Source organism: Lissotriton helveticus, chromosome 2_1, assembly GCF_964261635.1.
Source record: "Lissotriton helveticus chromosome 2_1, aLisHel1.1, whole genome shotgun sequence".
Taxonomy (NCBI): Eukaryota; Metazoa; Chordata; class Amphibia; order Caudata; family Salamandridae; genus Lissotriton; species Lissotriton helveticus.
In genome coordinates, this window is record NC_136059.1 from 2,104,784,896 (window position 1) to 2,104,798,191 (window position 13,296).

The 13,296-nt window shown below is 46.3% G+C and overlaps 1 protein-coding gene across 1 annotated transcript in view; it reads right to left on the reverse strand.

Moving 5' to 3' along the window:
• Nucleotides 1-13,296, reverse strand: part of SCRG1 (stimulator of chondrogenesis 1) — a 94,624-nt gene that overhangs the window by 19,530 nt on the left and 61,798 nt on the right. The window contains exon 2 of the mRNA XM_078677679.1: nucleotides 3,770-4,034. Coding sequence (XP_078533805.1) covers nucleotides 3,770-4,005 — 236 coding nt within the window. The 5' untranslated portion in view covers nucleotides 4,006-4,034. The remainder of the gene's footprint in view (nucleotides 1-3,769; nucleotides 4,035-13,296) is intronic.

Here is a 13,296-nt window from a genome sequence, read left to right on the forward strand (position 1 = left end):
TTCAGATGGAACCAATTGAAAACAGCCCCAAGGCACTCACGGATACTTTCCCCATCGAATTCTTCGCTCTTGCAGCAGGTGAAAAGAAGCTGGGTGTCGTCAGCGTATGAGACTATCCGGGCCCCGTAGGACTCCACCAGATCCGCCAGAGGGGTCATGAGGATGTTAAATAGGGTAGGGCTCAAAACTGAGCCCTGAGGAACTCCGACTCCCAATGGCGGCATTTCGGCAGATCCAGACGAGGCCCAGACCGTTTGACGGCGGTTGGCTAAGAAGGAACGAAACCAGTTGAGCACCGTCCCCCCTAGACCGATGTCATGTAGTCTAATGAGGAGATCCTCATGGGGGACGGTGTCGAACGCCGCCGACAAGTCTAACATGACTAACATCACCCTGCCTCCATCATCCAGCACCTCCTTCACAATCTCTGAGACTTCCAAGAGCGCCGTCTCGGTGCTTAGGTTAGATCGAAAGCCCGATTGCGACGCATGGAGCAGCTCATTCGACTCCAGGAAGTTAGAAAGCACGCTATGGACGTGCTTCTTGAGGATTTTAGTAAGTGCAGGGAGGAGCGAAATTGGTCGATAGTTGGACGGGGCTTCCGGGGCAAGATTGGGCTTTTTAAGGAGAGGGATCACCATGGCCTGTTTCCAGGATTGAGACAGGATCCCCTTACTCAAGGAAAGGTTGAGAATAGGATTAACTAGGGGATTAACAACATCAGCCATTCTAGCTAAAAATTTTGCCGGGCAGGGATCACATGGCGAACCAGATTTAAGATTCCTCATCAAAGCTAAAGATGAGGAGATCGTGAGAGGCGGAAAGTTCAACAAAACCGGACCAGGGATCGGCTGGTGGGCTATCTCATTCGGCAATATACGAGGAGCAGGTGTCGGTCTCGGAAGAAAAGAGTCCTGAATCTGTCTAATTTTAGTCGTAAAAAAATTAGCAATAGTGTCAGCCCAGGTCTCATCCGAAATCTCCTGACCTATGGTCGAACGCGGGGTCGTAAATTCTCGCACAATCGAAAAGATCTCCTTACAGGAGTTGGCTGCTTCCTCAATTTTTTTAGCAAAGTAGTCCTTCTTACTCTGCAGGATTAGACCATGATAAGATTTCATCATGGCTTTGTAGGTCCGTTTTGCCTCATCATCATATTGGGCTCTCCAGGCCCGTTCGGCGACTTTGCATTGTCTCCGGGAGAGGGCCAACTCTGCCGAGAACCAGGGGGCCGTAGAGCGTTTAGTATCAGCTCTAGGCGGCTGTATAGGGGCCAGCTCGTTCAATCTAACTGAGAGCCAGGACTGCAGGGTGTCCAGATCATGCTCCAGATCACCCGTATAAGAGGGAGGGTGATTCACCAGGGCCTGAGCTAACAGGTCAGGAGTCACCCGATGATACGCCCTATAGCTACTACCCAACTGTCTCGAGGCCCTGGCAGATGGTTTCTCAGTACTAGATATTTGGAAATGGGCAAGATGATGATCAGACCACAGTACCGGCAGGAGTGCAGTAACCGCAATTGGGGAGGTAGAGAAAACCTGATCTAATGTGTGGCCTTTGTCATGTGTCGGGCCAGAAAGGTAAGGGAGCAATCCCAAAGCAGACGTGATATCGAACAGCTTATTGGCATCCTGGTCCATCTGATCTTCCATGTGGAAGTTAAAATCTCCCACCAATATGCACTGCTCCGATCTCAGAACTAGTATCGACAGGACCTGCTGGAGATCCTCAAAAAAGGAACCCACAGGGCCCGGAGGTCTATATACTACGAGACCCTTCACCGTTTGTTGAGGTGATAAGGACAGGGTAAAGGCAAGGGATTCAGCACCCGTGATGGTTTCCGTGCACACCACTGCGCACGTGAAAGATTTTTCCACAACAAGGGCGACTCCTCCCCCCCTTCCCTTAATTCTATCTTGTCTATAGATGTTATACTCAGAGGGAATGGCTGCCACTATGTCCGGATGGGAGGACTCATTCAGCCATGTCTCGGTGAGTATAAGACAAGTGGGGTTATTCGTAGAGAGCAAATCAAAAATCTCCTGAGTATGTCTGTGCAGTGACCTGGTATTAAGGAGTAAGCAAAGATGTTTAATGCTACAGCCCTTCGTGTGGGTATTGTGAGGGAGAACGCTGGTAAAATGCCAATTACAAACTGGGCATTTGTGTTTGCCCCTGTAGCGACCAGGAAAAACTGAATGACAGGACCTATTGCCAGAGCGTAGGGAGTGGAGCTCCTTGGATGTATATGACAGCATAATACTGCAAGGGAGTAGGAAGTGTCGAACAAGAGAACCTGCCACGCCAAACGCCTCCGGGACGCTGACGGGCGCAGACGGGCAGGACTCTGGCGCGACTCCGGCGCGTCCGCAATACGCGTCCGCTGCGCGGAGAGAGAGAGGAGCTTTATATAGCGCTACTAGAGCGCGAGGGCGGAGAGTCCTACCCCCAAGATGGCGGCCGAAATCAGATCCCAGCCCTCGGCGTCAATACTCGGCCGAGGGCGGTCTGAAACCCCAAGCAAGGAGGAGGGAGCAGGCGAAGCGCTTACAAGCGCTGGGAAGTCTGAGGCAAGGCAGCAGCACGCTTACAGCACAAGCGCGATCCTAAGCTGCACACAATTTATTTTAAAAGGTGAATAACACGCAAGTCAAACACACTCGATTTTAAAATTGCCAAGAAAAGAAAAGAAAGGAGACCTCCCGGCTTCCGCCTCAGGAGGGAAAAGGTTAGGTAGCAGATGGTAATCACACGCAGGATGTCACAGTTATGCAGCAGATGATGAATTAGGTGGCAAATGCAGCAAATCCATAGTTATGTGAAAAAAGCCATGGTCGCAGAATCGCATAATTACAGTGGCCCTGATCTTAAAAAATAGGTATTTTCAAGAGATGCCCAAAACACGCCCTTTCCAAGTCAATTTTGCATGGTTTCCTAAACCCATTTAACAATTTACAAAATCCTTTCTGAATCGTTAAATGGGCTCAGTACATTTGAAAAAGTGTGTTAGCGTTTGCAAACCCTCTGATTTACTGAAACAGAAGGTTTCCGTAGGCTAAAACCCTTTGCACACAAATCTCTATAATTTTTAGTAAATATTATTCTGTAACAATTTGACACCATATTAGACCCAAGTGTAACAGGATGTTTTTGTTTTCTAAATGGAAATAAATAGGAATTTGCTTTTTAATTGTTTCAGATAATACTTATTCATATGTAGAAAGTACATATTAATTTAGAGATGCATGATAATATAATTAAAATATACATCCTACTTGGAGATTAATCCATAATACAATTCAGGATCACCCAACTGAAGTGGCTGCTGTGCCTAGAATTAAAGCCGTGGGTAGCTGTCTCCTGGAAACTAGCACATGGGACAGAACTGGTTTCCGGCTCAAGGGAGCAGGCTCAAATGAGTGTGGAGGTGCTTCTCTCTGCCTCATTCCTGCCAAAGTGCACTCTATGCCAAGTCATGTGTTTACAAATGGCGGGAAGCTGAGACACTAATTTCCAGTGCACACACTATAAACTATTACCCAAAGCTCTCTATCCACTTAGACACCAGTAGCAAATGGGACAATAGTCAACGGCCACCGTTATGGATGCCTCACCAAAGACCATTGAAAATGTAAAGGAAATCACAATGTATGCCCCATGGCCCATCCTGAAAACCCATTATAATTAATTTCCACTGAGAAGAGTTCTGTAAATCTCTCTTGGTAGCCAGACCCTAAAATGCTCATAGTAAAGGGGAATCTCTTACTTTGGACAGCAAAGCAATTCACTGAAGTTGCAGTAGCACACCATCTCGCAGCCTTTGCCCTCCCAGAAGTGGTCCTGCAGGTTCCCGCTCATGGGTCTCAGGTCGCCCAGTCCCTCTGGGATGTTGTGGCAGTTGCGATCTTTTAGAATCTTCTTGTAGCAGGAGAGGCGGCTAGCGGGGGTGGCGCTGGCCCCAAGCAGTACGCACAGCAGCAGGACAGCGAGTGGGAGTTTCATTTTCACAGGTGAGGAGCTTGCTTTGGGCCCTGTAGTGAAAAAGAGGAGGATCAGTGAGACATGTTTGCATGCAAGTCCCTTGCTGTTAAGGCTGTACATTAACTTATACTTTATAAATATATAATTAGACATAGCTATCTTTTATTTCAGGTGCCAAGATTAGATAATTCCCTATCCATTCTGTTGAAGAGATACAACAATTAGAAACATTCTGGGCAAAACTAAGAACATAATCTGAAGACCACTGAAATCATTCTCTTTATTTCAACCACAACACTCTGCATCCTTATCAATCTATGTCTTTAAACACCAATGCACCATTGGTTTGACGCGGTCGGTACAAGTACGCTCAAGATCATCAGCCAATCAGATGGAAGGCTTAGGACATGGCTTGACACTACACTGTACTCTATCCTGTATTCTGAAAAACGCTTTTCATCTGTTTCACAGAGTTGGTAAACCCAGTCATGCGTCCTGTAGGTAATGGTTTGGGCAAATGGCCTCAATTTGCCAAAGTGTCACGCATGGTGCAAGTGGCATTACATGCCACATGACTTCTTATAACATTGTTCCATAATTGTTCCATCACTCGCTTCTCGGCAGCCTTTTGCTTACTCCTGAGGGTGGTTATAAAGGTCAAGGAGTGGAAACTCCATAATATATAAACATGGATTTTTGAAACCCACATTACTCTCTGTTCCTGCTACTGCCTTCCTGATCCGGAAGACGAGGGTAGCAAGGGTAATGCCAGGGTAGTGCCAGGGCACTAAAGAACGAGCCTGTCGTAGCAGCTGCTACTCGTGACTTCACCCAACACCCTAGGGACTTCCCTGGCAGCAACCTGGGAGAAGGCAGATTTGCAAAAAATGAAGAATGAAGTTAGATTACAAACACTATTTCCCAAAAATATGTACATTTATGCATGGACCAGTTCATGTGACCAAATGTGACATCAAAAATATTAATTAAATGCATGGACTACCCAGTGTGTCGTAATGTATGAAAACAGTTAAGTTGAATTTAGAATTGCATCGAGGGTTTTAACATCTTCCGAACTTTGAATAAACTCTCTACAGCCATAATTCAAATCGGAGCAATTAGAAGCAAAATTGTTGGAAGGAATGTATCGAGTCTGGTGTATGAAACAGAAAAGCTTGCCATACGCTAAGTTAAGTCGAAACATGTTCATATGGAACTATGTTCTGAAAAACTCGAATGGAAAGTTATGCATGGTGTAATCCTGCTGGCTATGTTGTTAAAATTAAATGTACTAGACGCATTCCATTTTCTATGATCTGGTTGTTTCCAAAACTACTTTATTCTGAGAACAACCTTTTCACTTGCCAAGGCTCGCTCACTTCTATTTTATCTTATGTGTAATGGCTGAACTTTGTAGTTGTCTGTTTCTCGCCTACTTTACTTAAGTGAGAGCTTTCTTACGAGGGCCACGCAATCTCACATTTTGGGACACAGTTTCGAGAACTCAGTGTAATGTCTTCAAGTTCCGACCACAGGTGTGACTGGAGTCACGGAATTGACATAACCGTTCTGGAAGATTTTAGTCTTTCAAATAAAACATGAATTGGGAATCTCTTTACGCTGGTACAAGAGGGTAGTCTCTTCAGGGCCTCTTTCTGCCCATGTGATCCTGGCACAATCAACAGGTCTGACTGGAACAGACGCTTTCCTTTTACTCGTGATTAATGACTGACTGTGGGTGAGGCGGCTGGCGAGCTGCCTACTGCTACAATGTTCTGCCGACTGCTAGCAGGGAGGGGCACAAAGCAGGTCTGAGTAGTATGGTGTAGAGAGTCACTTGATGGGCGATATAGGAAAGTACTTTGGGGGCTATCCTTCCTGGAGGACAGGACTGATTTCTTAGTATTCACGATATATCAAGGTTGGGAGCAATGACTGATCCACACCCAGTGCTTAATTTGTGCCAGTGGTTTCCGGTGTTGGCACTGGGACTTTTGACAATCTGCCACATGGTGGTGCTGTATATCCAATTTAGAGATCAGGAGAAGAACAGTTGTTTATTCGTTCAATATAATGTAAAAAAAGAGATAATGGGTGTTGCAAGCTGCAGTTGCCTCCTGGAGAGGGCCCAGGCACTCTTTTTTTAATTTTTTTTATACAAATTAAGCACTGACACCTGTAGCAATTTGACTGTCCGTAAGCCCTGTGCATTCCTGGTGGGGGTACGCACCAAAACAATGAAACTCTGCATAATCAACACATGAATGGTTTTCTGGTAAAGTGAAAAGGGAATTATGTATTCCATCATTTGCATGTCTTTGCACAGGGTATAAGGTAGTGGAACAGTGGGTTCTTTCTCTAGGTAGACATTAAGATATCGAAAAAATATTGTTACAGTAAACAATTCAAATAGTTTCATACAAACCTTATACAAAAAACAACTGGCACAGTCAATTGTCAACAACAGAAAATGAATGTGACATAATTGCATTGTGTAGCAACTACTGACAAGGTACAGAAACAGTGAGTCTGTTATACTATGATTTATCAAGCAAAGGGTTGTTTTTTACATGACTGTGCAAACTCCTTCTCAAACACCTTAAACTCAATCTCTCCTGGATGTCCCAGTCTTGGAATTTGGACCTTCTTCCTATGCCACTCGACTAATTTACTTGCTTTAACCCAAAACGCTTGATTATGAGTTGTAAATGCGAAACCTATGATCACTTTCCACTGACCAATATTGTTGCCATTTCTGGAGGAGATACACAGTGCAAGTGGAAGCAGGTATGAAACCATTCAGTTGCTCACCAATCTAGATGGGCCTATGAACCTCGCAGCCACTGTCTTTCTGTATGTGTGAGGGAATAGTGCTGGAAGGATAGAGTCAATGTTTTTCTGCATGTGTGAGGGAATAGTGCTGGAAGGACAGTCATGTCTTCCGCATGTGTGAGGGAATAGTGCTGGAAGGATAGAGTATCTTTCTGTATGTGTGAGGGAATAGTGCTGGAAGGATAGAGTCAATGTTTTTCTGCATGTGTGAGGGAATAGTGCTGGAAGGACAGTCATGTCTTCCGCATGTGTGAGGGAATAGTGCTGGAAGGATAGAGTATCTTTCTGCATGTGTGAGGGAATAGTGCTGGAAGGATAGAGTCATTGTCTTTTTGCATGTGTGAGAGAATAGTGCTGGAAGGACAGTCATGTCTTTCTGTATGTGTGAGGTAATAGTGCTGGAAGGACAGAGTCATGTCTTTCCGTATGTGTGAGGTAATGGTGCTCGAAGGATAGAGTCATTGTCTTTCCGCATGTGTTAGGGAATACTGCTGGAAGGACAGAATCAATGTCTTTCCACATGTGTGAGGAAATAGTGCTGGTAGGACAGAGTCATGTCTTTCCGTATGTGTGAGGGAATAGTGCTCGAAGGATAGAGTCATTGTCTTTCCGCATGTGTGAGGGAATAGTGCTGGAAGGACAGTCATGTATTTCTGTATGTGTGAGGGAATAGTGCTGGAAGGACATAGTCATGTCTTTCCGTATGTGTGAGGGAATGGTGCTCGAAGGATAGAGTAATTGTCTTTCCGCATGTATTAGGGAATACTGCTGGAAGGACAGAGTCATTGTCTTTCCACATGTGTGCGGAAATAGTGCTGGTAGGACAGAGTCATGTCTTGCGCATGTGTGAGGGAATACTGCTGGAAGGATAGAGTCTGTCTTTCGCATGTGTGAGGGAATAGTGTTGGAAGGATAGAGTCATTGTTTATCCGCATGTGTGAGGGAATAGTGCTGGAAGGACAGAGTCATGTGTTTCCGTATGTGTGAGGGAATAGTGCTGGAAAGATAGTCATTGTCTTTCTGCATGTGTGAGGGAATAGTGCTGGAAGGATAGAGTCATTGTCTTTCCGCATGTGTGAGGGAATAATGCTTGAAGGACAGAGTCATGTCTTTCCGCATGTGTGAGGGAATAGTGCTGGAAGGACAGAGTCATGTCTTTCTGTATGTGTGAGGGAATAGTGCGGGAAGGACAGAATTATGTCTTTCTCCATGTATGTGGGAATAGTGCTGGAAGGACAAAGCCATGTCTTTCCGTATATGTTGCAAAGTCATCCTGTGCCCTAGGCACCACCCAGCTTTTTGCTGAATGGTACTGGTGGTAACTGTCTCTGACTGACCCTGGGCTCTGCCTAACCAGGCCCAGGGCCAGTGCAATTCTGAAAGAGACACATTTAGAAGACAGTGAAAACACCTACATACACCAGGGTACACTATGGTATTGGGTACCCCTGTGATTGGCATGACCTACCTCCTAGGGCCCTTTTGCATATTAGGGTAGGAGGATTGAAACTACCTATCAGAACCTAGTATAAATAGGGCATGGCAGTTTAGAGGACAGCAGCTCTTTTGTACTTGCATGTGTGCCTCTTGCTGCCATCGCACGCCAACACAACCTCAACATCATCTCCTACGCCGACGACACCCAGCTGATCCTCTCCCTCACCAGAGACCCCGACACCGCCAGAACCAGCCTCCACGAAGGGATGAAAGACGTCGCCGAGTGGATGAAGAACAGCCGCCTGAAACTGAACTCAGACAAGACGGAAGTCCTCATCCTGGGACCATCACCCTCCGCCTGGGACGACTCCTGGTGGCCCGCTGCCCTGGGCACCACTCCCAAGCCAACGGACCATGCACGCAACCTGGGCTTCATCCTGGACTCCTCCCTCTCGATGACCAGACAAGTCAACGCCGTCTCCTCTTCATGCTTTCACACCCTCCGCAAGATCTTCCGTTGGATCCCGACCGAAACCAGGAAGACGGTCACCCAGGCCCTCGTCACCAGCCGACTGGACTACTGAAACACCCTCTACGCCGGAACCACAGCCAAGCTGCAGAAAAGACTCCAACGCATCCAGAACGCCTCCGCCCGACTCATCCTGGACATCCCCCGACGCAGCCACATCTTCGGCCACCTGAGGGACCTACACTGGCTCCCCGTCAACAAGAGGATCACGTTCAGGCTCCTCACCCACGCACACAAGTCTCTCCACGACCTGGGCCCTAAGTACCTCAACGACCGGCTGACCTTCCACACACCCACCCGCCAGCTACGGTCTGCTAGCCTCACCCTCGCCGCCGTACCACGCATCCGAAGAGCCACCGCCGGAGGCAGATCCTTCTCCTACCTGGCGGCCAAGACATGGAACTCACTCCCCATCCACCTTCGGCTGACCCAGGACCACCTCGCCTTCAGGAGGCAACTCAAGACCTGGCTGTTCGAGCAGTAGCGAACCCCTTCCCCCTAGCGCCTTGAGACCCTCCCGGGTGAGTAGCGCGCTATACAAGTGCTGTGATTGATTGATTGATTGCACTGCTGAAGCCTGAGGTCAGTTTTAAAAGTAGTCCTGGGGGACAGGACTGCTTAAAAAAAGTAAATTGTGCTCAGACTCGACTTTGGGGTTTGGGGCACTTACAAATGGATAACCTCCAAGGCTGTGGCATATTAGGAACCCCCAGGGTCTCCCCTAGGTGTTCCAGGGGTGGGGGGTCGGGTATTTATAAGGTAGACCCTTATAAAATGAGTTTAATATGCCCTGGGTTAAGTGAAATTTCACATTTCACTCCCCCCATTGTGCTAAAGTGCTGCCCAAATTCGACTTTGATGCTAGGAGCACTGTGGCAGCAATATTTCTACAGATTCAGAACCCCTAAAGGCTCCCCTAGTTGTTCCAGTGGGTGGGGGTCTTGCAGATATAAGCAAAGTACGTACGAAATACGTTTTTGTAAGCCCTGGTGCTGGAAAAATGGCCCAAGTCATTGTTCCCATTGCAAATCCCCTGCCACATAGGTCAACATAGCAGGAAGTTATTAACTAATAACTCTTGATAGGAGAGGGCTAGAAGTACCATTCAAAGACTTCCCCGAATAGTATTAATAAACTCAAGAATATGATATGGTTGAATTTCTCCCAAAGTTTACATATAAGTAGTTATAAGACTTTCTTGTTTGCAAGTCCAGATTCAGCCTTCCAGTGGTCTCTCCTGATTGGTTAGAATTAAGTGGATTAGCCAGGCTCCCTCGAAGAGGTGATAAAGAGCCCCTGGGGTTAAGCAGCTCTGCTGAGAGGGCAGTGAGGTGCAACACAGGAATGCCAGAGCAGGGGGAAGAGTCTCAAACACTGGTCTTCAAAGAGAAGAGGAGGCCTTAGTGGCATTTACAACTCTAAACGTTTCACCTCAGCCAGAGCTAGGCTTATGGAAGGAATGCACAGATGGAAGGGGGAGAGTTTATGAAAATTAGCCATCCTAGGGGTGTGTTTAGCCAGCTCTTACCTCCCAGCTGGAAAATCAGCCATTATGAGTTTGGAGGATTTGGTGCACTCGGGGACAAAATAATTACACACTCTACAGGATGTGGTCGTATTCTTTGGGAGTTGGCCTGCTCCCATTGGTCAGCAGTGACCTCCTGCTGGACCCAGAGAACTGAGAATAAGTGTCTGAGAGGGGCAGAGCCTCTCAGATCTGCTGCTTGAAACTTAAGGAAGCAAGATGTTGCCATGTTGAGAAGTGGGGGTGCAAAGTTCTAAGGGCTGTCCTCTGAAGTCTGCACCATCTGAAACTACAGCCCTGTGGATTACCTTGCTGCTAAATAACTAAAGAGTGGATTCCCTGCAAGCTACAGGTTAACAGAGCTCACCTGGGCCATTGCCACCAAGGATTCTCAACCAGGAGAACACCAGTGGATTTGTAAGGGTTTTGTCCAAGTGGATTGTGGGAACTAAACTCCTCAACTTTCAAGGACCATCTTGGATATTCCAGACCCTTGGAGTGAGTTTGAGACACTTTGGGACCCCTTGAGGAACTTCAGGAAGAAGTTCAAGAAGTTTGGAGAACTTTGGAGCAACTTTGATAAAAAGCTCCATAGGGGGACCGTCTCAACCAGGCCTGCCAAGCCGCCTGCCTTCAACCAAGAGCCAGCAAGCCATCTAGGTTCATCCCGCTAAAAGCTCCATAGGTCCAACTTCCAGAGTTTAACCGGTAGTAGAAGAAATCCAAGCCTGGCGAACCCTCACCTAATCCGGCCTGGTGAAGAGCATCGACGGACCCCGCTAGAAAAAGCTCAGTAAAAGTGTCTCAGTCTGAACTGAGAAAAGGTGACCGGGGGCAAAAGCCAAGCCACCTGCCTTCAACCACGTGTCGGCCTGGATCCTGGGTTTGCCCTGCTGAAACACTCCAGAGGTCGGACTTCTATAAGTTTGACAGCGAGCTCATCGCAAGGCGAACCCTCTCCGAATCCGTACTGGCCAAGAGCTTCGAGGGACCCCCGGAAGAAATGTCCAGAAAAGTTTCTAAGTCCGAAGGTAAAAACTGTGACCGGGACCTACCGTGAGTGGTAGCCTCTCAGGGCTCCATTGCGGTCGGCCTAAAACTTTGATTTTGAGCCGGTCTATCGTGACCAGATATCCCAATAAGGTGCTATATGTTTCTAAGTGCTATATAATGCTAAATCTTTGAAAATTCATATCTCCGGTTCCCTACATTGGGTTTTTGTCGTTTGGGTGTAATTTTAAAGATACAAATATTTACTATTTTTATAAATTGGTGTTGGATTTTTATTATGTGTTGTGTCTTAATTATTTACTGAATTGGTGTTTTTAAATGCTTTACATACCTGTCTTTGAAGTTAAGCCTGCCTGCTCGCAGCCAAGCTACCACGGATTGAGCATAGGAATAATTTTCTAAGACTTATGCTGAGTCCTATCATGTGTTAGTGGCCTTATTGCCAGTGGCAGACCTACATTTGCTCCTACCAATAAACCACTTTTCAGCAGTATGTGTGAGGGAATAGTGCTGGAAGGACAGAGTCATGTCTTTCCGTATGTGTGAGGGAATAGTGCTGGAAGGACAGAGGCATGTCTTTCCGTATTTGTGAGGGAATAGTGCTGGAAGGACAGAGACATATCTTTCGGTGTCTGAGGGAATAGGGCTGGAAGGACAGTCTCAAGTCTTTTCCATATGTGTGAGGGAATAGTGCTGGAAGGACAGTCATGTCTTTCTGTATGTGTGAGGGAATAGTGCTGGAAGGCCAGTCAACTTTGCACTGATGACACCGGCCTGTTGTGCTTGAGGAAACAGCCGTAGTGGGAATGAGCAAATACTCTGAGGAGTGTTTAGGTATAAGCACTGATTACAAATATGCCAGAGGGTCTAGAGAAAGAACTTCAAACAAACGCACGCTCTTCACCCGAACTGTTCATTTATGCATGTGTGTTGACAAACTAAGGTCATGCCTTTAGTGGTCAACCAAGGATGCCCATCAGTCACCATACGGAACCGCCCTTCATCATTTGGGATTCCGAACAAGACCAACTACAGGAGTACCCCTGTACTATCATGATGGAGGGTCCAGATGTATATAAAGGTACCTTTAACCAATCAAGTAGATCATGTTGTGATCTTGTGTATTCAATTTAGAAAATCATAGCACACATGTAATATACGGGGACTGATGTTTGCAGTGCACAAAAATATGTGTGAAAAAAATTATATTAAGAAAATGTGATTAAAAGTGGATGAGAGGATACTAATAACTTTATTCTGGTGCTACCCCAACCTCCACTATTAAAAAGTAGTTACTGTCAGTCACTATAATACGGACTGTCTGAATAGTTTTAAATGGTCAACATGTTTCAGCAGTATACGACATAGTTGTCATTGCTTTCTTCAGGACCGTGTCTAGTAATAGCTACTGCAAATGATAGTGAAAAAAAGAAACCAAAATCTGTGCTCAAAAATCAGAACAGATACGGACATCACCTGAGTTCACTAGGGGTCCATGTTGTTTCTATTCACTCTTCCAAGTCGTATGAAGATTACTACAAGGAAAAACACATGAAACCAGAAAGAAGAGTACTTAGCCTGCAAAGTTTAGTTCGTGACTTAAAAGTATAAATTCTTGTTAACGTGAAGTGACCATGTTACGTATCACTGGCACAATCTCAGTGTATATATCCAAATATTGGCTCTGGTTCTTAAAAAATACCAATCTTGTATCAGAAAAGGCCCCCTTACCGTACTTGTAAGAGGACAACACCTCACCCCACCTGGCCACGGCTCAGGAAAAGGGGAAGCACCGCTCTGTGGCAAAGGGAAAAAACAAACCGAACTCTGTTATCCAAATCCCCTGCACCATGTCTGAATTTATCCAACTGTCTGCATAATCGATCGACAATCCACTGCACACTGTTGGCATTTATTCTCAAATGTTGGAAAACTCAGATCACTTGTTTTCAACACCAACATTACGAGAACAATACCT